The sequence below is a fragment of the Martes martes genome (assembly GCF_963455335.1).
Source record: "Martes martes genome assembly, chromosome: 12".
Lineage (NCBI taxonomy): Eukaryota > Metazoa > Chordata > Mammalia > Carnivora > Mustelidae > Martes > Martes martes.
This window is the reverse complement of record NC_137900.1, coordinates 5,588,391-5,612,161: the sequence shown is the minus strand read 5'-3', so window position 1 is coordinate 5,612,161 and position 23,771 is coordinate 5,588,391. Positions and strand designations below refer to the sequence as shown.

At 34.6% G+C, this 23,771-nt stretch overlaps 1 protein-coding gene across 2 annotated transcripts in view; it reads left to right on the top strand.

Moving 5' to 3' along the window:
* The window catches only part of JAK2 (Janus kinase 2), a 133,108-nt gene extending 118,988 nt beyond the window's left edge, over window positions 1–14,120 (top strand). For both annotated transcript variants that reach the window (XM_080819571.1, XM_080819572.1), the window contains exons 21-25: window positions 264–388; window positions 788–960; window positions 9,453–9,570; window positions 11,133–11,246; window positions 11,502–14,120. In XM_080819571.1, coding sequence (XP_080675697.1) covers window positions 264–388; window positions 788–960; window positions 9,453–9,570; window positions 11,133–11,246; window positions 11,502–11,609 — 638 coding nt within the window. In that variant the 3' untranslated portion in view covers window positions 11,610–14,120. The remainder of the gene's footprint in view (window positions 1–263; window positions 389–787; window positions 961–9,452; window positions 9,571–11,132; window positions 11,247–11,501) is intronic.
* The last annotated feature ends 9,651 nt before the right edge of the window (window positions 14,121–23,771 follow it).

Genomic DNA, 23,771 nt, shown 5'->3' with positions numbered 1-23,771 from the left:
GAAATTTTCTCATCAGCTTACCTGGGTTTGCATAAAGGGTCACACACAAGATTAAACCATAACTATTTTTTAAGCTTCTTTTCAAAACATTTTGATTGTAAAAGCCTGTGTTCTTAACTACTACGTCACTTAATTTATGATCAAGTTTTGTCATCTTAGAGTTTATATATATCTTTAGGTCATTTATCTATGTTTGTTTTCTAATATTTTATCAGTGAAATATGACAGAGTAAAACATTGTGTTCCCATTTGTGTGTTAAAAGGTCGGCGTAATTTAAGATTAATTATGGAATATTTACCATATGGAAGTTTACGAGACTATCTCCAAAAACATAAAGAACGGATAGATCATAAAAAACTTCTGCAGTATACATCTCAGATATGCAAGGTATACAATATCCTGCCTACTTGTTGTAAATAAAAAGAACATGCTGAAGGGGCGCCTGGGTGGCTCAGTGGTTTAAGCCTCTGCCTTCGGCTCGGGTCATGATCCCAGCGTCCTGGGATCGAGCCCCACATCGGGCTCTCTGCTCAGCAGGGAGCCTGCTTCCTCCTCTCTCTCTGCCTGCCTCTCTGCCTACTTGTGATCTGTCTGTCAAATAAGTAAATAAAAAAAAATCTTTAAAAAAAAAAAAAAAAAAAAAAAAAAAGAACATGCTGAAGTATTTGTTACAAAGTCCTCTAGAGTTTTTCTTAAATAATTAAGGAAGTATATAGAGGAAAGACCCATTTAAATTGTTTACATTTTTAAAACTTAGCTGAAATAAGAATGTTATTTTATCCATAGGGCATGGAGTATCTTGGTACAAAAAGATATATCCACAGGGATCTGGCAACAAGGAATATATTGGTGGAAAACGAAAACAGGGTAAAAATTGGAGATTTTGGGTTAACAAAAGTCTTGCCACAAGACAAAGAATACTACAAAGTGAAAGAACCTGGTGAAAGTCCCATATTCTGGTGAGTATATTTTAGTACAATAAAGTAAAATTTTAGAGCACAAACTTCAAACTTTATTTTTATTAGTATTAATAGTTTGTCACGTATATGTTTCTGATAGCAAAAATTTATCCTGCTTACATTGGGCTAAATGTATTTCATGGATTATCTCATCTAATCTTTATAACTGCCCTTGGAGAAGATGTATTATTATCTCTATGTTGAGTATGAGGAAACTGAAGTACAGAGAGGTGAAAGAGCTTGCTCATGGTCATATGACCAATAAATGGTAGAATTAGAATTCAAACCCAGAGAGTCTGTTCTCAGAATTTATGCTTTTTTTTTTAATTAAATTTTTTATTTATTTTCAGTGTAACAGTATTCATTGTTTTTTCACCACACCCAGTGCTCCATGCACTCTGTGCCCTCCCCAATACCCACCACCTGGTTCCCCCACCCTCCCACCCCCGCCCCTTCAAAACCCTCAGGTTGTTTTTCAGAGTCCATAGTCTCTCATGGTTCACCTCCCCTTCCAATTTCCCTCAACTCCCTTCTCCTCTCCATCTACCCTTGTCCTCTATATTATTTGTTATGCTCCACCAATAAGTGAAACCATATGATACTTGACTTTCTCTGTTTGACTTATTTCACTCAGCATAATCTCTTCCAGTCCTGTCCATGTTGCTACAAAGCTTTCTTAACTATGGTGGTGATTTAGTCTGTCATTAAAGGAACATTTTATAGCAATTTGAAGCTAAAGGTAATTTTTGATTTTCAATTAAAATGAGTTGCAAGGAACATACAAACCTAATTTTTTATGTAGTATGCATTGTTGTTTTATTGCTTTGTGTTGTGATGCAAAGTCTTCTTTTTTATGTCTTAGTTCATTTATGGTACATTTTGTTTTATAGGAATGAATTGCTGAAATTATATTTAAATGTTTAAATTTGGGATATATTCCAAATAGGCTTTAATTCTGGTTTATTCATCTGAAATAATACTATTAAAATTATGTTGTTTAAATCAGATGATACTGTTAAGGGCTAGGTTTTGTTTATTTTAATTAAGTATATTTTATTAACATTTTGGGTTTCTGGCTTAAAAGTTAGAATTACTAATATAAACAATACAACTGTCAATATATAAATATTTGTGTGATTCATCAGTATTATTAGAAACATATAGATTATTTAGTTAACTACTAAGTTCATTGATCATCCATATATGTTGGTTGTCTTTTTTTTTTTAAGATTTTATTTATTCAAATGGGAGAGAGAGAGATCACAAGCAGAGGGGGAAGGGTAGAGGGAGAAACAGACTCCTTGCTGAGCAGGGAGCCCCGTATGGGACTCAATCCCAAGACCCTGGTATCATGACTTGAGCTGACGGCAGATGTTTAATGACTGAGCCACCCAGGCGCCCTGGTTAGTTATCTTCATTTATTTTGTATCTGTAAGTTTTACAACTTACCCAGCTATTATAATTGTTAGTCTGGAAGAAAATTAGATAAGAAAGCACAAGTGATTTAAAACAAATTATACCCAAACAATGAATCATGGAACACTACATCAAAAATTAATGATGTACTGTATGGTGACTAATATAACACAGTAAAAAAAATAGAACAAATGGATTATTTACATAGAAGAGTAATATATAATGGCATTGTGGATCTTTTAAAGAAAAGCACTTATCGGGGCGCCCGGGTGGCTCAGTGGGTTAAAGCCTCTGCCTTCAGCTCAGGTCATGATCCCAGGGTCCTGGGATTGAGCCCCATGTCGGGCTCTCTGCTCAGCGGGGAGCCTGCTTCCTCCTCTCTCTCTGCCTACCTCTCTACCTACTTGTGATTTTTGTCTGTCAAATAAATAAATAAAATCTTTAAAAAGAAAAAAAAGAAAAGAAAAGCACTTATCTTTTTTTTTTTAAGTTTTTCTCCCCCATATCTTTATTATCCCTGAAATTGTAGTACTATTTAATTAACTCTGACATATAGTATACTTTCTTCTGGAAAGGAACCTGTTATTGAACATCAGCAACTAAAAAAAAATGCCCATGTGGGGCGCCTGGGTGGCTCAGTGGGTTAAAGCCTCTGCCTTCAGCTCTGGTCATGATCCCACGGTCCTGGGATCGAGTCCCGCGTCGGGCTCTCTGCTCAGCAGCGAGCCTGCTTCCCTTCCTCTCTCTCTGCCTGCCTCTCTGCCTACCTGCGATCTCTGTCTGTCAAATTAAATAAAATCTTAAAAAAAAATGCCCATGAATATACAATAATCATGTTTGAAATACTGTTGTGTCCAAAATTCACTTACTATAACTCCAGTGGGGTGGAGATGGGGAATAAGTCCATAAAGAAGGGAGGCAGTGAATTTAACTAAATGACATATACATGGTTGTTTATTGTTCTCTAATTTCGGTATGTTTGAAATTTTTCATAATGATAAAAACACTTTTAAGGAACAGCTTGGGTGGTAATCAATAGCATTACCACCATCTAATTATTTTCAGGGTATAAGTGAAATATAAAATATAGAATATACGACTCATCTAAACTTAACTATCTACTTTGGTTACATACCCAGTGATACATGAATTTCATTCTTTTTTTCCAGAATGAGAAATAAAAGAAGTTAAATGGAATTAAGAAATTCATAGAGTTATGAATTTCATAGAATTAAGAAATCCATAAAGCCTAGTTATATGAATTTCCAGTGATTTAGGCATGCTTAATGAATATACTTTAATAAATACTTCTTAGGTACCTACTGTTCCAAACACCATAGAAGGAACTTGGGATATGAAGATAGGGTCAATATCAGGAAGAAGGAAAAAACAAAAAACAAAAAAAACTGTGCCCAGATACTAGGAAGGCCAGACTAAAAAGAAAAGTTTTTTGTGGCAGGCATATTCAACTGCCAGGTCCACTATGCATTATCCCTTCCCTTTAAGAGCTCATAGTTCAGGAAAAAATCAAATGTATGGTCAAATCATTGTAATGTAGTATATAAATAGAAGAATGAAGAAGATGGTGGGGAAGCATAAGAATGCAAATAATTCTGCTGAGGGTTTAAATTAAGCAGAGAAAAGCACAACTAAGAAATGACATTTCAGGGGGGCCTGGGTGGCTTAGTGGGTTAAATGGCTGCCTTTGGCTCAGATCATGATCCTGGGGTCCTGGGATGGAGCCCTCCATCAGGCTCCCTGCTCAGCAGGGAGTCTGCTTCTCCCTCTCTCTCTGCCCCTTCTCCAGCCTGTGCTCTCTCTCTTGCTCGCTCACTCTCTGTCTCTAAAATAAATATATAAAAAATATTTTTTAAAAAGAAAGGAAATTACACCTATTGATTCATAGTTTACCAGGTAGAGAAGAGGAAAGGCATTCCATGGGGAGGGAGAAAACTTGTTTGTGTAAATAAATGGATAGGAATGGAAGGAGTTTTGCTATAAGAATATTCATTTCTATGAGTCCTTCTGAGATAAGTGGTAGAAAAGTATATAGTGATGTACTATTAAAGTTTATCTGTTAGCTGGCAATTTCATTAGATCCATTCTTTTTTAATTTTTTTGAAAACAAAGAATTAAACCACTTGATTTTCAAAAGAGAAATCATTAGAGTCATTCCTTTTCTCAGTTTCTGGGATATATACCAAAAGTTTTTCAGAAGTCTGACTTCGTGTTTCAATTGAAGTAAGTTATTAAAATTGTGAAATTGTAAAATTAAAATTGAAAAAATAAATTGCAGAGCACATGTACAGAGGCATGTTTATAACAAAGCATATATGCCAGAGTACCTTTCTTTCAAGATTACTTTTCTAATTTTAAATATTTAGTTTCATGCCTAATTTTATATTTTATATTTTTTGTTAGAAAAAAAGCTCCTAAATTATATAAGCTTTGGGCCCTGTATTTCTCTCTGAATATCTGGAAATCACAATGACAGTCAAGATAAACTTTAGATGATAGGTATCTAGTATAATTAATTTTATATTGTTATAAAAATCATTTCTCATTACTTAGTTTGTAATAAATAATACAGAATAAAATGTAGCTAAGATTATAATGTATGTAATAAAGTATATGGTAAAAGATCTATTATTCCTTCAGTAAATGTGTTGGGGAGAGGTACGTATCAAACTCTGATATTTGACTTTGGACAATTATTAACTAAGAAGTTAGTATAAAAATCAGAAGTAACATTTTTATTGTGATCAAAATTTTCCTGTGTATTTAATGGAAAAGAAAGCTATCTACTGCTAAAGACTAGTCACGTAGGCAGTTGGCATGTAGTTTTATATTTATATTAGAAAGTATTAAATTTTTTATATAATGTAATGAAGCTGACTAAATTTTGTATAAATATTTCAGAATATGAATTGATAAAACGGGTTTTAACTGGGGACACTGCTGTGGCTCAGTCAGTTAAGCGTCTGATTCTTTTTTTTTTTTTTTTAAAGATTTTATTTATTTATTTGTCAGAGAGCGAGAGGGAGAGAGAGTGAGCGAGCACAGGCAGAGGCAGAGGGAGAAGCAGGCTCCCGACCAAGCAAGGAGCCCGATATGGGACTCGATCCCAGGACGCTGGGATCATGACCTGAGCCAAAGGCAGCTTCTCAACCAACTGAGCCACCCAGGTGTCCCAAGCGTCTGATTCTTGATCTCAGTTCATTTCAGGTCTTGATCTCGAGGTTGTGAGTTCAAGCCCCATGCTGGGCTCTACACTGGGTATGGAGCCTACTTTTAAAAAAAATTAGGTTTTGGGGCTCCTGGGTGGCTCAGTCATTAAGTGTCTGCCTTTGGTTTAGGTCATGATCTCAGGGTCTTGGGATCGAGCCCTGCATCAGGCTCCCTGCTCAGTGGGAAGCCTGTTTCTCCCTCTCCCACTCCCCCTGCTTGTGTGTGTCTCTTGCTGTGTCTCTCTCTGTCAAATAAATAAATAAAAATCTTTTTTTTAAAAATAGGATTTAACTGATTAATTGAATAACAAACACTAAATCTAAAATGTTGAAAGGGAATGCGTATAATTTTTATCCATGGGATTAGCCATCATAACATTTTTTAAAAAAATATTTTATTTATTTATTTGAAAGAGCATGAGCAGGGGTGAGGCAGAGGGATGGAGGAAGAAGGAGGAGCTGACTTCCCATTGATCAGGGAGCCCGATGTAGGGCTCGATCCCAGGACCCTGAGATCATGACCTGAGCTGAAGGTAGATGCTTAACTGACTGAGCCACCCAGGTGCCCCTAGCCATATCTTTTAAACAATTATAATTTCATTTCAAAGAACCCTTGTTCTCCATATTGCTTTTCTTGCTCAAAAGTGCTCGTTTTAAGCTAACAACATGTTCCAGCATGTCCTAGGGTTGGTATTATGAAGAACTGAAAGAAAAATGCTTCTGCTAAAATAATTATTGAAGCAGGCTCTTGGACTCATGGAGGGTCCTTATACTATTCTTGCTGTAGAGTATACCTTGGAAAATCTTTGTAAATACCTGGGGTTACTCTTACCTCGTTTGAAGACCTCTGTACAATACATGTGATAAGGATCTGACCTAGATTGTAACAGTGGTATTGGGTTAGGAAACTGATTTGATATATATATTTTTTTAAGACTTTATATATTTATTTGACAGACAGAGACCACAAGTAGGCAGAGAGGCAGGCAGAGAGAGAGGTGGAAGCAGGCTCCCTGCTGAGCAGAGAGCCTGATGCGGGGCTCAATCCCAGACCCCGAGATCATGACCTGAGCTGAAGGCAGAGGCTTAACCCACTGAGCCACCCAGGCGCCCCTGATTTGATATATTTTTAAGATACATTCTAAAGGCAATTGATGGCTCATTAGCTATTGGATTGAAAGATGAGTCAAAAATAATTCTTTAGATTTCTACCTGGGGAGTAAGATAGATTCTTGATGCCATTCACCATATAGGGAAAGTAAAATAACCAGCAGATTGTGCAAAAGGGGGATGGAGTTCTCTTTGCCACAACTTTATTTAATATGCAAATGTTCAGCAAGTGTAAGCACAAAAAAAGGTCAAGATATAGTTATAAATTTAGGAGATGTTAGTATATAGGTGGATGAATAATATCTAGTGGAAAGTTTTTGACAAAAAGGTAAAGCTCTGATGATGGAACCTTGGAAAACCCAAATTTAAAAGATGGAGAAAAGGGAAAGTGTTAGGGAAATATAATTAAAAATGAAATCTCCTCCCAACCCAGAAAACCTCTGCACAAAGATGGAAGAGAAAGAAAAGTTTTATTACTGAATAAGCTTTAATCCTGAAGTCATGGCATCACAAGCAACCTGCTAAGAGATTGCAAAGACAGAAAGAAAGCTCACTTTTTTATATGGCCAGATTCAACCCATTACATAATGTTCTTAAGATAAACAGTAGCCTGTCCTCAAGTAAGAGGACTTGGCGGCACGCTTTGTCACACATAATTTATTCTAAGTTAACTTGGTAATTAGAGTGACCATCTGCATTGGCTAATTGGCATTATCCATAGGAAAAACAAACTTCTCATATCTTTATGATAGGAGATATTTTTGCAACTTGGGAGAAGGCACCTGCCAGAAGTTAAACTCTTACATCCCACAAAAACTGGGAGGTCAAGGTGCTACTTGTTCTGGAAAGATGGTTCCCAGGTTCTTGAGAAAGACATTCTTGTATCATAAAGCTGGCAGGAGTCTTTTAAGCAAAAACTTAAAAAAAAAATTACATATAGGGGCGCCTGGGTGGCTCAGTGGGTTAAGCCTCTGCCTTCGGCTCAGGTCATGATCTCAGGGTCCTGGGATCGAGCCCCGCATCGGGCTCTCTGCTCGGCAGGGAGCCTGCTTCCTCCTCTCTCTCTCTCTGCCTGCCTCTCTGCCTACTTGTGATCAAATAAATAAATAAATAAATCTTTAAAAAAAAAAAAAAATTACATATATTTCAAAGAGACAAAGAATTAAGTTTTCTAAAGTAAATGCTCTAAGAAAAAAGAGGAGGAAGAGTCTTTTCCCTCATTTTCATCAGGGAGAATTCTTTTTTTCTTTTTTGATTTGTATTTATCCTTACATGGGAGAGAGAAAACCAGCCTTGGAGATGAGGGGGGAAATTGTAGACAGTGCTTTCATGAAAATCAAAGGGAGAGACTGTTTTGCAGGCTTTGGGGGAATGTCTTTAAGAAGGTTTATTCCATTTGTGAGATAAAACTAATATACATTTAAAAATAACATAACTATGTGAAAATTTTTTTGAAACTAAATGTAAAAAAAAAATAGCCTAACTATAGTATGGACAATAAATGTTATAGAAATTCAGTAGCATGAGGTCATTAAGACCTTAATTAGCAGAGAAAGATCTGTGGAAGTAAGGAAACTTAAATTGGATTTTGAAGGAGAGATTGAATTTATGTAATTCATATGTTTAATCTCATTAGTCTAAAACAGATCTTTGTCACTGTCCTCTGTAATAAGGATAAACTTAGCAGTTGGGACCATGATACTCACAGTCCATTAGCCAAAGTCCTCCCTTGGATAGTGTTGATACTTGAGTAGACAATGACACCATTTTCCCCTCTGAGTTTACATTTTTGCGTTTCCTGTCATAATCTCCCTGCTTCTGATTAACAAGTTCTTTCTTTTATGTTTATAGCTTTAGGTCTTGTCCCAGTTTAGAAGCTATTTTTCCCCCTCCAGGAGACTTAGCTCAATTCATTTAAAGCTTTAACTTGCAAAGAGCAGCTTCCCCCCCCCACCCCCCACCCCAGGTCCTGGAAGGTACTTTGCAGTTAACTTTGGTGTTATTTATAATAGATTTTTTGGATTTGAGTTATCTTAGTGTGCCAGAGGTTCCCAAGACCACCCTTAGGTTTGATGATTCACTGGGAGGACTCACAGGGCTCAGCATACAGTCATACTCACGGCTATGATTCATTTCAGAGAAAGGATATGTAGCAGAATCAGTGAAGGGAAAAGACATTTGGGGCAAAACCTGGAGGAAACCAAGCACAAAGCTTCCAAGGATCATCTCCCAGAAAAGTCACATGGGACACATCCAGTTCCCCAAGAGAACGTGACAACACATTCTCTGCCTGGCATGTACCAAAATTCCAGACTCCCAGAAAGAAAGCAGGTGTTCAGTATAAACCATATTGTTTAGGCCCAGTGAGCACTCTTCTCACTTAGGGAACTGTGGCAACCCTTCTGAAATCTTAAAGTTTCCAGGCACAGTCAGTTGTCAACATTGCAAACAAGGTTTTTGAGGATGGTAGCCTCAGACCTGCTTATGTTAACTCTTTTCTGTACAGCCTGTCTTTTTAGTCCAGTGATTTTCAGGTAAAATCAAGAGTTGGCATATCAAGTAACTTTTTTTTAATGAAGTGTGGCTGGTACATGTTATGTTAGTTTCTGGTGTACACACTGTGATTCAAGGAGTCTATATGTTCTTTGCTGCTCACCACAGCTGTAGCTACTGTCTGTCACCACACAATGCTACTACAGTTCAAGTAACTGTCTTATGAATGTGTTTCCTATGTTATAGGTATGCTCCAGAATCATTGACAGAGAGCAAGTTTTCTGTGGCTTCAGATGTTTGGAGCTTTGGAGTGGTTCTGTATGAACTTTTCACATATATTGAGAAGAGTAAAAGTCCCCCAGCGGTTAGTGTGCTTTTTCTTACTTTTGACTTTTCTTAACATGAGAAAAGCTTTTTCCAAAGAATAATAGTAAGCTTAGGACTCATTTTAGAGTCTCTTACTGCTTATTTGGAAGATAACATCCAACAAAGTAATCCTAAACTTACTCATTAAGTTAACTTGCATTTTTAAAAGGGAGGAGGTTGGAGAGGAAAATAAATTAGTAAATAAGTAAATAAAAGGGACGAGGTTGTATACTCTCTTTATGTTATTTTTAGTACATCTAATTTATTCATTCTAGAAATTATTGAAAAATTTAAACATTTAAAAATAAATTTCCCTGTTCTAGAATTTTTTTAACAAGGAAACCAGGAAAAAGAAAATAAAAATCATCTCTAATTATTCTTCTTAAGATAACCATTTTAATATTGTATGTTTTCTTCCAGGCTTTTTAAAATTTTATGTATGAAAGTGAAATTTTATCAAAAATATTTCTTTTATAAAATAAAAGTCATACTGTATACTTTGCTATTCTGCTTTTTCATAAGTTCTATAGAATGGGTATTTTACCTATATTAGTAAAATGTTTTCTACAAATATAACTTCTAACTTCTGGGTAGCATTTTATCATAAGAATATAATTTCTGGACAGTTCTTTTCCATTTTTCAGTCTAATTTTAAGTAATACTTCAGTGAACATAGTGAATTTCCTTATGTATAAATATTTATCTCTTGTCACCTTAGAATAAAAGTATAATTATAGGTAAAGGATTAGTAACTCTCTTAAAGGTTTTTGATTATTTCAAAATGCTTTCCAGAAAAATTCTACCAGATTGTACTCTCAATAACAGTGCATGAGAGTTTACATTTTATCATTTGCCAGTATTGACCATTATATTATTCAGTTTGGTCAAATTGATAGAAGTTATATTTATTTGATTTTAATTTGTACTTCTCCTATTAGTGTGATTGAGTACCTATTTATTGGATATTTGGAGTATATATATATGTGTGTGTACTATCTCATGTGCTTTGCCCATTTTTATATTCATAATTTTTCTTACCTACTTGTAAGAACACTTTATAACTCTCTAAATAAGTGATGTGTTCATAAATATTTCTCTAGCTTTTAGTTCAGACTTTACTTTTAGGAATTTTTAACATACATACTTTTCTCTCCATTGCATTTATGCTTAAATATGCATTCTGTGTTATCTTTTTATTATGTCCTCTTTTACAGTCAACATTTTATTTCAGCTGAAATGTAATATGACATGTTAAAGCAACAATAAAAAAACCAAAGTAAATATGTTTTAGTTCACTTGTTTTGGGCCCTTCTCAGGGAATTTGTGCCAAGCATATTATAGTTATGGAAATGACATGATAGGGGTTCCACATTCAGTTGTCTTTTGTGAAATATGATTGAAAAGAAAGTTTTGGTGCCCAAAATAGTTTGTCCTTAAAAGGTCTCAAACATGTAAGAAGACATACATACACAAAATTTTTCACATTTACTAGAAGTTGGGAAACTGATTCAAATTAAATATACAAAAAAAATCTCATTGAAAAGTGGGTTTGTATTACAGGAATTTATGCGCATGATTGGCAATGACAAACAAGGACAGATGATTGTGTTTCATTTGATAGAACTCCTAAAGAATAATGGAAGATTACCAAGACCAGACGGATGCCCAGATGAGGTAACCAAAAAAACCCATTTTTTAATCCACATTCATCAGGTGATTTTATTTCCTTTTTACGCAGGGATTTCAGGTCACTTTATGACATTTAATTTGCTGAGCTCTTGGATAAATAGCATCATCAGGGACCTAAGCATGACCGTGACATGTGCCTGTGTAGGACAATTAAGTAGGATTTCTCAGTTCATGTCTTCCACCAATTAAAAGATGGCACTTTGTGTTCATTGTAATTGTGGTTTATTTTCTCTTTTCTAGATTTATTTGATCATGACGGAGTGCTGGAACAACAATGTGAATCAACGCCCCTCTTTTAGAGACCTAGCTCTTCGAGTTGATCAAATAAGGGACAACATGGCTGGATGAAAGAAACAAACTTCACTCTGAGACCAAAATAGACTTACAGAACAAAGTTTTGTATTTCACATTACTGTGGACTATTATTACATATACCATTGTTATGTATATCATGATGCTAGCCAGCAATGATGTGGAACTATCCATTCAAAACTTTCAAAGTTTAGTGAGCTTTTCTTCACGAGGACGTCAGTAAGACTTGATGAAAAATCCTTAGCAAAGAATTTTGTGATTTCACAAACCTAATCAGTCTGTTAATATCACTTTTCTTTGGCAAAAGAAACAGACTTTTTCCAACTCAGAATTTTGAAAGATGAAAAAATCATAATGTAGATTTTACGATGTTGACAATGCACAGAATATGTATGTACAGTTTTTACCACAGTGAATGTATAATACCTTTGCATCTTGTGTGATGTTTTACACAAGGGCTGGTACTCATTGATAATGTTTCCAAATTTTTCCGTAGTTGATCTACAATAATGTCACTATACCAGTTATGCTTAGATAATTGAATAAGCACCTTGTGTTCTTGTTCATCTATATCACTGGCCAGCAATATAAGCAGTTGTACACTTTTAGCTTGTGGTTCTGTGTACTGTAAATATTTTTCAAAGCAACGGGAACAAGTGTTTAGTTTCATTTGTATAGGAAATTTCCCTTACCCTAAAGAATACATTTTGAAATGGAACAAGTTTACAAAGATATAACACAATCTATTTTCTTATTTGTCTCCCTTGTATCTGTTTGTGGTGAGTATGTTTTTAAAATAGAACTATCTCCAAATTTTTCTAAGACTACAGTGAATAGTTTTCTTTTAAAATTTTGAGATTATGAATGCCAGGAATACTGTCATCCATTTAATTGTTGGCTGCTAATAAGATTTTCCAATCCCTGAGACCTTTGGTCATGCATTACAATTAAGCATAAGCCATAAAATATCTTATTTTTTAAATGTATATGCTTATTGAGATGCATAATAGGTTAGGAATTTTTTTTCTAGAGAATATATATTTTAGGGGTTTCAGAAATCTCTTGCAGTCATAGGAGAGATTTCCTTTCGTTAGATTCTCATATACAAGGGAGAAATGAGAATAAATTGGTGAAAAGTATCCTTGTTAATTTTATTCAAGAATGCCAGTAGAAAATTCATAATGTATGTCTTTAAGACAAATGAGAGAAACATATTTTAAATTAAGTATAAAGAATTATTTGTTGTTACCATCCTTTGTTTTAGTGCTACTCCAATGTGGAAACCATACATAAAATATGGTGGGGAGGGGTTGTGTGTGTTATTTAAACCAAGTTTAAAATACTTAGTATTTCAGTTAACGAGTGGGTAGTTTATTTTCAGTGGTATATGCTGTTTTTTTAAACTTGTACTTAAAACTTTTGGTTATTTTTTGGAGGTGGCTTTGAAATGCAGATTGTATTTTTTAAAAAAATGCCTCACACAGAAAGTTTGAGATTTTTTGGTTGGAAGGAAGGAAAGGTAAGAAATGCTTTTTACATTATCTTTAAAGCATTTTAGTAGTTACCAAATACAGAAAACATCTAAAATGATAGTATATTAGATTTTAAATAAGATTTCTGAAATTTTGATGAAAGTTGGATATAATTTTTATTTAACTTGTGGACTCCTCAAGGATTTGTATAAATACTACAATTAAGAGATCTTCCGTGCTGCTACTTTTCAAGTCAAAAGTAGCAAATCGTATAATATGCTTGATTTCAGAAACCTAAGTACTTAAAAGATTTTTAAAGGTTAATAACATTTTGTTTATTTTTAAAAACAAAGGTATTAGCTAGATTACTTAAAATTTTTTTCTCTTAATGTTTCAGTTTTTAGTTTTAGGGAAAATAATCCCACATAAACGTTCTGAAGTTTTTAGAGTGGGATGAGTACCTTATTGTAAAATTCTTAAATTTGCAAGAGAATTATTATTCGTTGAAGATTTGTGATGTTTTAAATTTTTATTCTGACTATACATAAAAACAAGTTAACCTGCAGCTGTTCAGTTGGTTCTGCACAAGAAATAGGTAAGTAATTATTGTACCAGTTAATCCCAAATGTTTCTTCAAATTAATATTCTTTAGAAATGAGGGTAAAGATTTTCTTAGAAGTCTGTAATTCTGTAAATATTTTAGTATATTAAGTTATACAGTCTTTATATAAATAATCCCCTACTTCCATGCCTACTTACTTTGGGAAATAGTCACTTCCTCATGTTACCTGTATGTATGCTGCCAGTCACGCTCTAATTTGCTGTGGAAGAGTGCTGTCTTACAAATTAAGACTTCTCTTTTAAAGTCAAGTGAAATTTTTACCACAAATATAACTTGATATTTAAATTTTATTTAAATACTTTTATTGTGGAGTAGACATAAGAAAGTACCTATAGTTCTATACCAGGGCAGTGACGTTATGTGGTCCATTTACTTAGATTGCTGTTTTCTTTGTTGTGCTTTTAGCATGTTTCCAAAAAATTGAAATATTGGTGTAATAAATATTCAGAAATTATTTTCTTTTTTATTGTCACCTAACCAAGGAAGTGGGGAGTATACACATTGATGTAGGGATATGCAGAGAAAGCCTTGTATAAAAAATAGTAAATTTATCTTTTGATTTTTTAAGAAGCACTTCCTAGGATTGTTAACTCCTGATGTGCTCTTTATGAACACTGCTGTATTCACTCCACGTCTGGTACGTAAATTATCTCTAACGAAGGTTTTTTTCCCCTAATTTTTCAGTATAATCTATTACAGATCTTTCAGTTTGCTTTATTAGGATAAATAATAATAGTAAGTATATAAGTCAGCAAGATTATCCAAACAAAAGACTAGGTTATATGTGTTAAACCTCATTTTATTTAAGAAAGAAAAGTCAGAGTATGGATCTGAGAAAATACTTGACATTTACTCACAGATTTTGACTGTTGTACTTAATTTCAAGGTAAATAGGACTAAGTGTTTCACGATGCTGACAGGAACATTTAGAGAGATTTCAGAATGACGAGAATTTTAAAACTTTCAGATTATTCAAATTCATATCAGATAGCCTTTAACTTTTCACATGAATCAAATTTTTAGTAAAATGCACATTATATCCTAAATATTATAATATTTAATTTTGTAATCTTACCAATTTTATTTTACTTTCTTACAATATGTTGTTTTTTTAGAGTAAGAAGTTAATTTTGTTGTACTTATGCCATATGGGATTGCTTGGTTGGTGCAGGCCCTAAAATACTGTTCATTTTCAGTCTTATAAATTTATAAGGAAATGCCTTATCTCCAACTGAAACACTAGTCTTCATTAGTGTGGTTGTAAAAGTTAATGATCATCATTCCATGATAAGTCCTTTCTTTGCATAGCAAATAGCTTAACATTTTATTTTTGAAAGTAACTGTAGTAGGTTTATAATATGAGAACATTAAAAGAGCTTTAAGAGTCCCTGTTCCAGTTATCTACATTCTTAGATTTTGTAAATGGTTTTAATTTTAATACTTGCCTAGGAAGCACACCTATAGATGCTATTTATTGGGATCAAGCAGGTCAACTTTGAGCAGTGTGAACAGAAGCTTAGCTTTTAGGGGCACCTGGGTGGCTTAGTTGTTAAGCATCTGCTTTCGGCTAGGGTCATGGTCCCAGGGTCCTGCTTGGCGGGAAGACTCTTCTCCCTCTCCCACTCCCCCCTGCTTGTGTTCCCTTTCTCACTGTGTGTCTCTTTCTCCGTCAAATAAATAAATAAATAAAATTTTTTAAAAAGAAGCTTAGCTTTTAGATCTGTTTGTAAATAACAATAAATTGAGCAAGGGGGTGAGATAGAGATGGCACAGCGTGTAATACAGACGCAGCAGGCAGCTGAGAAGGCAAATTATCAGTTGCAGATGGTAAGACAGTATCAGAACAAGTACTAGAAACACAAATGAAAGGATGCAATAGAGATATTTTTCGATCAATTATCCTTTCAAGTACAGTTGTATACATAGATGAGAACGTTTAGATGATTTTCACAAAAAAAGATAAGGGGATAATATTTTTAAGAGTAAGTTTAGGTACTTTTATCTTTTTTATTTTTTATTTTAGGTTCTTTTAGTTTTTGTTATTTTATAAAAATATTTTATTTATTTAAGAGAGAGAGAAAGAGAATGAGCAGGGGAGAGGGACAATGAGAGAGAGGAAGAAGACCCCGCTGAGCAGGGCGCCTGATAGATCAGGGTTCAGTCACAGGTTGCCAGGATCTGACCTCAGCCGAAGGCAGATGCTCAACCAACTGAGCCACCCAGGTGCCCCAGTTTAGATTCTTTTAAATGCTTGGAGTATATATGAATCTCAGAGTATAAATTTTCTACTAGCATGTAGTATAGGATTGTGAGTCAGAATTTATTTACAGAAATTCCAGAATTTTTAATATTAGAGATTAATGTATAATTTATAACATTTCATATTTAAATATATATTTATAATATTGTATTATATATCCTAATATATTATAAATTAATATATTATATATTAATATTATCATAAATATTTATATTATATAATCATATATTAATATATAGTATGAATGTAAGATATAATATTAATATATAATATATTATATGATTGTATATAATATTAACATTTAATATATCAATATATGTATATATGATATAATGTATGACATGTCATATATTATATAAATATAATATATTTAATTGTATTATAAATTTATAGTAATTTATAATATTAGAGATTAAAGAAATCACAGTAAAGACAATGGAAACAAAATGAGAAAGATAAATCTAACACTCAAGGTACTCAGTTATGAAAATGGAAATTTTCTTTTTTGACTATTTGAAATACACATATGTTTTCTTCTTCTGCATAATAGTTTTGTTGAAGGTTGCTGTAGCAATGAGTCTTTATAGCTATCCTAGATTTCAAGTATATTAACACAGAGTTTATTATTTTATGTCCTTAGTAACAATATTTTAATTTTTATTTCTTATTAGTAACATTTTAGACCCATCAATTTTGGGTTGAAGGAAAAGTAAAAAGAAAGTTATTTGCAGAATCAAAGACTTCGTTTTGATTCTTAGGAACAAATGACTGAATTTGCAAACACTTTTAATCTGCATAACCAAGGTGTCTTGGCCCTTGAACTGCAAGCTGCTGGGTGGCCCAAAGCTAAATGACATATCAGAAGTGGTTTGTGTTAAATGTTTGCAATTATTGACTACGATTCAAAAAGCATTTTAAAAAATAACAGTCACTATTTCCTATAAATCCTTCCAGAAGAAGGTTTTTTTAAAATGTTGGGTTTTTTTTTTTTAAGATTTTTATTTATTTGTCAGACAGAGCAAGCGAGAGTGTACAAGTAGGGGGAGAAGCAGGCCGAAGGAGAAGCAAATTCCCCGCTGAGCAAGGAGCCCCATGGAGTACTGAGTCCCAGGACCCTGGGATTATGACTTTAGCTGAAAGCAGATGCTTAACCCGGCTGAGCCACCCAAATGCCCAATCCATGTTTCCATTAGTAATTTTGAGGATAGTATGAATCCTCTAGTACCACTTCTTTTCCTTTCTGTTAGTGATTTTATAGCAGTGCACTGCAGCTTGTTGAATAGGAATTCTTGATAATAAGAGTAAAGGTATTGTTGACAATGAAAACTGAAACTGAATTTTGCCTTTTTATTGAAGGACTTGGAAAAATGTTGAAATCTAGAACTCTCATTGTAAATTCCTTAAGAGACCCCATCTATTTCCAAAAGTATTATTACAGGGAAATCATTTTTTCAAAAATTGAGACTGCTATAGAGGATAGTTCTTTTCTAAAAATGATTTATAAATCTGAGACCTACGGAACAGTGGGTATGGTTCTGAGAAAAGAATTTCTAAATTTCTGTCAGAGCTGAGACCAAATTCACATTTTGTGGGAATTTTTTCTAACATCTTGAATTTCTCTTATTTTAAATTTACTAAAATAAATGTGAAGGATTAGAGTTCAAATAACTCAGTCAAATGCCAAAAATACTTCGGCTCTACTAATTACCTGGGTCATTGTCTTATATCTGCTCCAACTTGCCACTTAATGGTCATATTCTTAGTAGAATTTTTTCTCCTCTCTAAATTAAAAAAAAAAAAAATGTATCCTGTCCTCATTGTGTATCACTTCAGATCTTCCTACATAGGTATTCACTTATCAGTACTGACGTTGCAAACTACCTACAACTTTGAAGTTGCATCAGGTAGTTCATGTTAATAGTTGTAGTAGGGAAGCCATCATCTCTTAAGTGTCTTGATAAAATCCTAAATCCCACTCATATGTCAAGAATAAAGAAGAGTAGATAAGCTAATTATGGATATAGTAAAGGAATCCTGGATAATTTTATGTGAGGGCAAATCCTGATGGTGTATCCACTTAGAATTCCCTATTAAATAAATATTCAAACAAAACCAAGAGATAAAAAATTTAATTATGTTGCAACTCTGAGAATATTATCCCTAATCACGATGTTTTCAGGGATCCTAGTTTTGCCCCAAACAATCTCAGATACAAAGAAGGTATCTTGGGCCTGGACTCAGTATGAGAGAGTTTCATATACTACTTCTCTTTAGAACATGCTTTTTCAAGAGCTATCACCTCTAAGAGGGTCAGTACTCTTATTGGGGGAAGAAAACTCTTTATAAAGCACATACACAGATATGCTGTGCTTTTAAAATTTCATGGTGGAGAAGAAGAGGGAGAAAATGAGAGGTCAGCTCCTGGTTGGGGAGGGGAAAAAGGAAATAATATAAAGACAGTTGAGGAACATTGCTCTAGAGGGTACTCTTGCGGACATGGGCCCAACCAGCACTACCTCAGAAATGACCTCAGGAAAGGGAAGATATGTCAGTGCCAGAACAGCCGAGAGTATGAGAGCTTTAAGCAAATATTCCAAATAGTGTATCTGAAATAAGAAGTAGCTGATATGTAATCTTTCTAAAAAGTCATCTAATTTTAACCTCTCTAGAATTTAAAGGTTTTTCCTTAACAGATAAAAAAGTTGGGTCTTCTTCAGTGGAGATAAATCCCTGAGTACCATTTTGTTGTCTTGTTTTTACATTTTGTAGTAAATAAGATTTAATAATCCCCTCAAAAAACTTAACAGGGTATTTTGATAATATATGACATATTAACAGTTTGCTTCTTGGTTAGACAAAGAGATAATAAAGTACTTTTTGATATTAAAGCCATGTCCTATCACTGTATATTAAAGGAAAAAATAAAATTTCCGCAGAGAAAAAGGAAAGAAGCAATGCCAAGTAAAGATCATATTTATTTTATGAAATTTATGCAGAAGACTACTCATTTTTGACTGAAAAATGCTACAGGGTTTGGTTTGGTTTGGTTTAATTTGTTAGGTATCCTCTCTGGTGTGAAGTGGTGTAGCAGTGTGGTTTTGATTTGCATTTCACTAATGATGAATGATGTTGAGCATCTTTTCATGCACAATTTATTGGCCATTTGGGGAAATGTCTATTTAAGTCCTTTGCCCATATTAAAATTGAGTTTTGTGTTGTTCAGTTATAGGAGTTCTTTGTATTCTGGATATTAACCCCTCATCAGATATATAATTTGCAAGTTATTTTTCCCATTCTGTGGATTACCATTTTACTCTGTTGATTTGTGTCCTATGAAGCACAAAATTGTTCAATTTTGCTCTATTCCAATTTATCTCTTCTTTTGGTGTCATATCCAAGGAATCACTGCCAAATCCAATGTTGTAAAGCTTTTTCGCTATGTTTTCTTCCAAGTATTTTATAGCTTTGGCTCTTACATTTATGTCTTCAATCCATCTTTGAGTTAATTTTTTCATATGGTGTAAGGTAAGGGTCCAACTTCATTTTTTTGCATATGGATTTCCAGTTTTCCCAGCAATGTCTGTGGAAGAGTATCTTTTTCCCCACTGAATGATCTTGGGGCACCCATGTTGAAAAATCATTTGGCCATAAATGTGAGAGTTTTTATTTTTGTTTTATTCCAATAGTCTGTGTATTTGTCTTTATGCCAGAACCATACTGTATTGATTACTAGTAGTTTTTGTGGTTAAGTTTTGAAATCAGGAAGTGTGAGCTTTTTTTCAAACAACAAACAACTTTGTTGTTCTTTTTTTCAAAAATTGTTTGGCTTTTTGGTGTCCCCAAAATTTCATATGGAATTTCATATGAATTCAAATTCAAATTCCATATGAATTTCAAAATGGGTTTTTCTATTTCTGCAAAAAAAATAGATTTTTGCAGATCTTGGGGTTTTGATAGGGATTGCATTAGATCTGTATATCACTTTGGGAACAGGTAGTACTTTCATGTGGATTATCTCATTTTATTCATACAATTGGTAGGTACTATTATTTTTCTCATTTTAGGTGTGTGGAAACTGAAGTTTAGCAATATACAGTAATTTCCAAGTCTCACGTGTAGAAGGAAGAGATGCTGCAATTTGAACATAGGCAGCCTGACTCCAATGCCTGAGTTCATAGCCATTTCACGATGTTGCCTTTCACAGCTTTGGCAGCACACATACAAAGCAGCAATAAACTTAGGTAAGCTTTCTGCAGTGATCCATAGTTATATTGCCCAGGTGGCAAGGTGACAAAATCATTTTGTTCCCAGTAGAAATTATTTGAGTATATTTTTAGTTGTGTTGCTACACATCCTATGCTCCAAACTAAAGAATTTAAGTGGGCAAACATAGAAAGTAGGTCTTTGTGGAAGCAGTGCAAGGGACAGTACTGCCTTTTCCTAGAGATGAGAGAAAGTTGAAAGTAAATTAATTTTTTAAAAGTTTGGACTAGTATTCTGCCAAAATTCAGTTTAATTAACATACACTGTATTATTAGTTTCAGGGGTAGGATTTAGTGATTCATGTTACAACACCCAGTGTCATTGCATTAAGTGTCCTCCTCAGTGCCCATTACCCAGTTGCCCCATCCCCCCATCCACAACCCCTCCAGCAACCCTCAGTTTGTTCCCTAGAGTTCAGTGTCTCTTATGGTTTGCCGCCTCTGTTTTCATCTTATTTTTCCTTCCCTTCTGCTATGTTCATCTGTTTTGTTTCTTATATTCCACATATGAGTGAAATCATACAGTATTTGTCTTTCTCTGACTTATTTTGCTTAGCATAATATCCTCTAGTTCCATCCACATCATTGCAATTGCACGATTTCATTCTTTTTAATGGCTGAGTAATATTTCGTCACATCTTCTTTATCCATTCATCTGTCAATGGACATCTGGGCTCTTTCCATATTTGGACTATTGTGGACATTGCTGCTGTAAACATTGGGGTGCATGTGAACTTTCAAATCACTATGTTTGTATCCTTTGGATAAATACCTAGAAGTGCAATTGCTGGGTCATAGGGTAGTTCTATTTTTAACTTTTTGATGAACCTCCATACTGTTTTCCAGAGTGGCTTCACAAGCTTGCATCCCCACCAGCAGTGTTGGTGTTGGGAAAATTGGATAGCCACATGCAGAAGAATGAAACTGGACCACTGTTAAACTGTACACAAAAATAGACTCAAAATGGATGAAAGACTTAATGTGAGATAGGAATCCATATCCAGGAATCCAATCCAAATCCAGCTTTGGTTTTCTTTTTCAACATTCCTTTGGCTATTCGGGGTCTTTCTGGTTCCGTACAAATTTTAGGATTGTTCCAGCTCTGTGAAAAATGCTTGATGGTATTTTGATAGGGATTGCATTGAATGTGTAGATTGCTTTGGGTAGCAGGGACATTTTATCAATGTTTGTTCTTCAGATCTGAGCATGGAATGTTTTTTCATTTCTTTTTGTTTTCCTCAATTTCATTTATAAGTGTTCTATAGTTTTTAGAGCACAGATCTTTTATATCTTTGGTTAGGTTTGTTCCTAGGTATCTTATGGTTTTGGGGCAGTTGTAAATGGGATTGATTCCTTGATTTCTCTTTCTTCTGTCTCATTGTTAGTGTATAGAAATGCACCCGACTACTGTGCACTGATTTTATGTCCTGCAACTTTGCCAAATTCCTGTATCAGTTCCAGCAATTTTTTGCTGGAGTCTTTCAGGTTTTCTACATAAAGTATCATGTTGTCTGTAAAGAGTGAAATTTTAACTTCTTTGCCAATTTGGGTACCTTTTTTTTCTTTTTGTTGTCTGATTGCTGATGCTAGGACTTCCAGTACTATGTTGAACAACAGTTTTACCATCAAATTCTTAATAACTATTATGTCAGCATACTATAAATTATTGAAAAAGTACCACTTTTCAGGACAATTGTGCCCAGGAGGGATAACTTTCTCTTTTTCCCTTATGAACAAGGATTCTGTCTGTCATTCCAAGACCTTCAACATGTGTCCCAAACTGCCTTACCCAGATTTATTTCTTTTTACTCCTCAACAGTAACTTTCAAATCCAGCCAAACTGGTTTATTCACCATTCATTCCCTGATAGTATCTTATAGCTTGGACTAGAGGGTATGGATAGAAATGGAAAGAAATTGAAACAGATCCAGATGATGAATTGAATGGGAGGGTGACAGAAAGGAACAAATCAAGGATGTTTTGGTTTGATGGATGAGTTCTTATGGAGCAGGAGGGAGTTTACACAGAATTCCATTTGGGACATGTTGGGATGCCTGCAATATTTCCAATTAGGGATGTCACATAGATACATAGATAAACATTTAAAATAACAGATATAGGTAAGGTAACTTAAGGAAGTGTTTTTAGAGAAAGGAAGCAAATAGAGGATAAGGTTCTGAGACAATCACTTAGAGGTTAGATAGAGAATGAGTCAGCAAAGAAAGACAAAGAGTGGTCAGTGAAAGAGGAAAACAAGCAGAGTGGAGTTTCATGAAAGCAAGAGAAATGTGTTTTTAAGTGGGAAAAAGTGGTCAATTTTTTTTTTTTAAATGGAGAAGTAGGGAGGGTGAGAGGGAAAGAGAGAATGTCAAGCAGGGGGCCTCACAGTCACAACCCTGAGATTATGATCTGACCTGAAATCAAGAGTTGGATGCTTAACTGAGCCACCCAGTTTCCCCATGGTCAGTCATTTTGAATGTTATTTACTGAAGTACCAAGTAATAGGAGCTTTGTTCACTGACCATTGTACTTGGCCACTGTGAACTGATGGTAAATTCAGTGTAGGTAGAGGACAGCTTCCAGACTGGATCAAGTTGAAAAAGTTATAAGGTTGGTAAGGAACTAAAGACAGTATGGGTAGATTACAATTTGAGAAGTTTTGCTATGAAGGGGAACAGGAAAATAAAATGATAGTTGGCAAGAAAATAAGATTCTTGTTTTTTTTAGGGGGGGAGTTATTATATCAAGTTTATATGCTGATGGAGTAAGCCATGAAGAAAGAGAAAAACTGAAGGGGTGCAAATTATAAAGGGGGTAAAATTTTGAATGGGATCCAGAGCACAAGAGAGAAATGAGTCTTTAATACATCAGGGACACTTCTCCATTTATAGCTAGAGGGCAGTGGTAAAATGTAGTAAATACAGGTATGTTTGTAAATTTGGAGTAGAAACAGAGCATTTTCCTGTGTTTATTCTGTATTCTACAGAAGTTTGAAGTGAAATTACTAACCAAAACTGGTAATTTGATGGTACACCCATGTCTCGTTTGATCACTGTGTTTTTTTTTTTTTTTTAAGAGATATTTCTTTTAGAGAGATAGCACATGCATGAGATTTTGGCGGAGGTGGTGAAGAGGGAGAGAATCGCAAGCATACGTCCTGTTGAGTGTGGAGCCCAATGTGGGACTCAGTCTCACGACCCCTGAGATCATGACCTGAGCTGCAGTCATGAGTCAGACACTTAACTGAGTGAGCCACCCAGGTGCCCCTTTTCTTTCTTTTTGATTTCCTTGAAAGATCATTGGAATGAGCAGAGCCATCCACCCCCAGCGTCCAGTGCTGCTGTCCTCCTTCATTCCACTTCTTCTCCCACTCTAATGGCCATGCCCACTCTTGGCACCCCCTATGAGTGATGGTATCTCATCACAGCAGACCACAGAAATAATGAGCTTCAAGCACACGAAAAGGTGGAGGAGCACAAGAAGATCAACAACTGTTTTAAACAGTTAAGGGAACAATTGAAAGAACTTATCAACCAGTATAAAAAGTCTGAAAATGATCCGAAGGACCCAAATCTGGGCAAA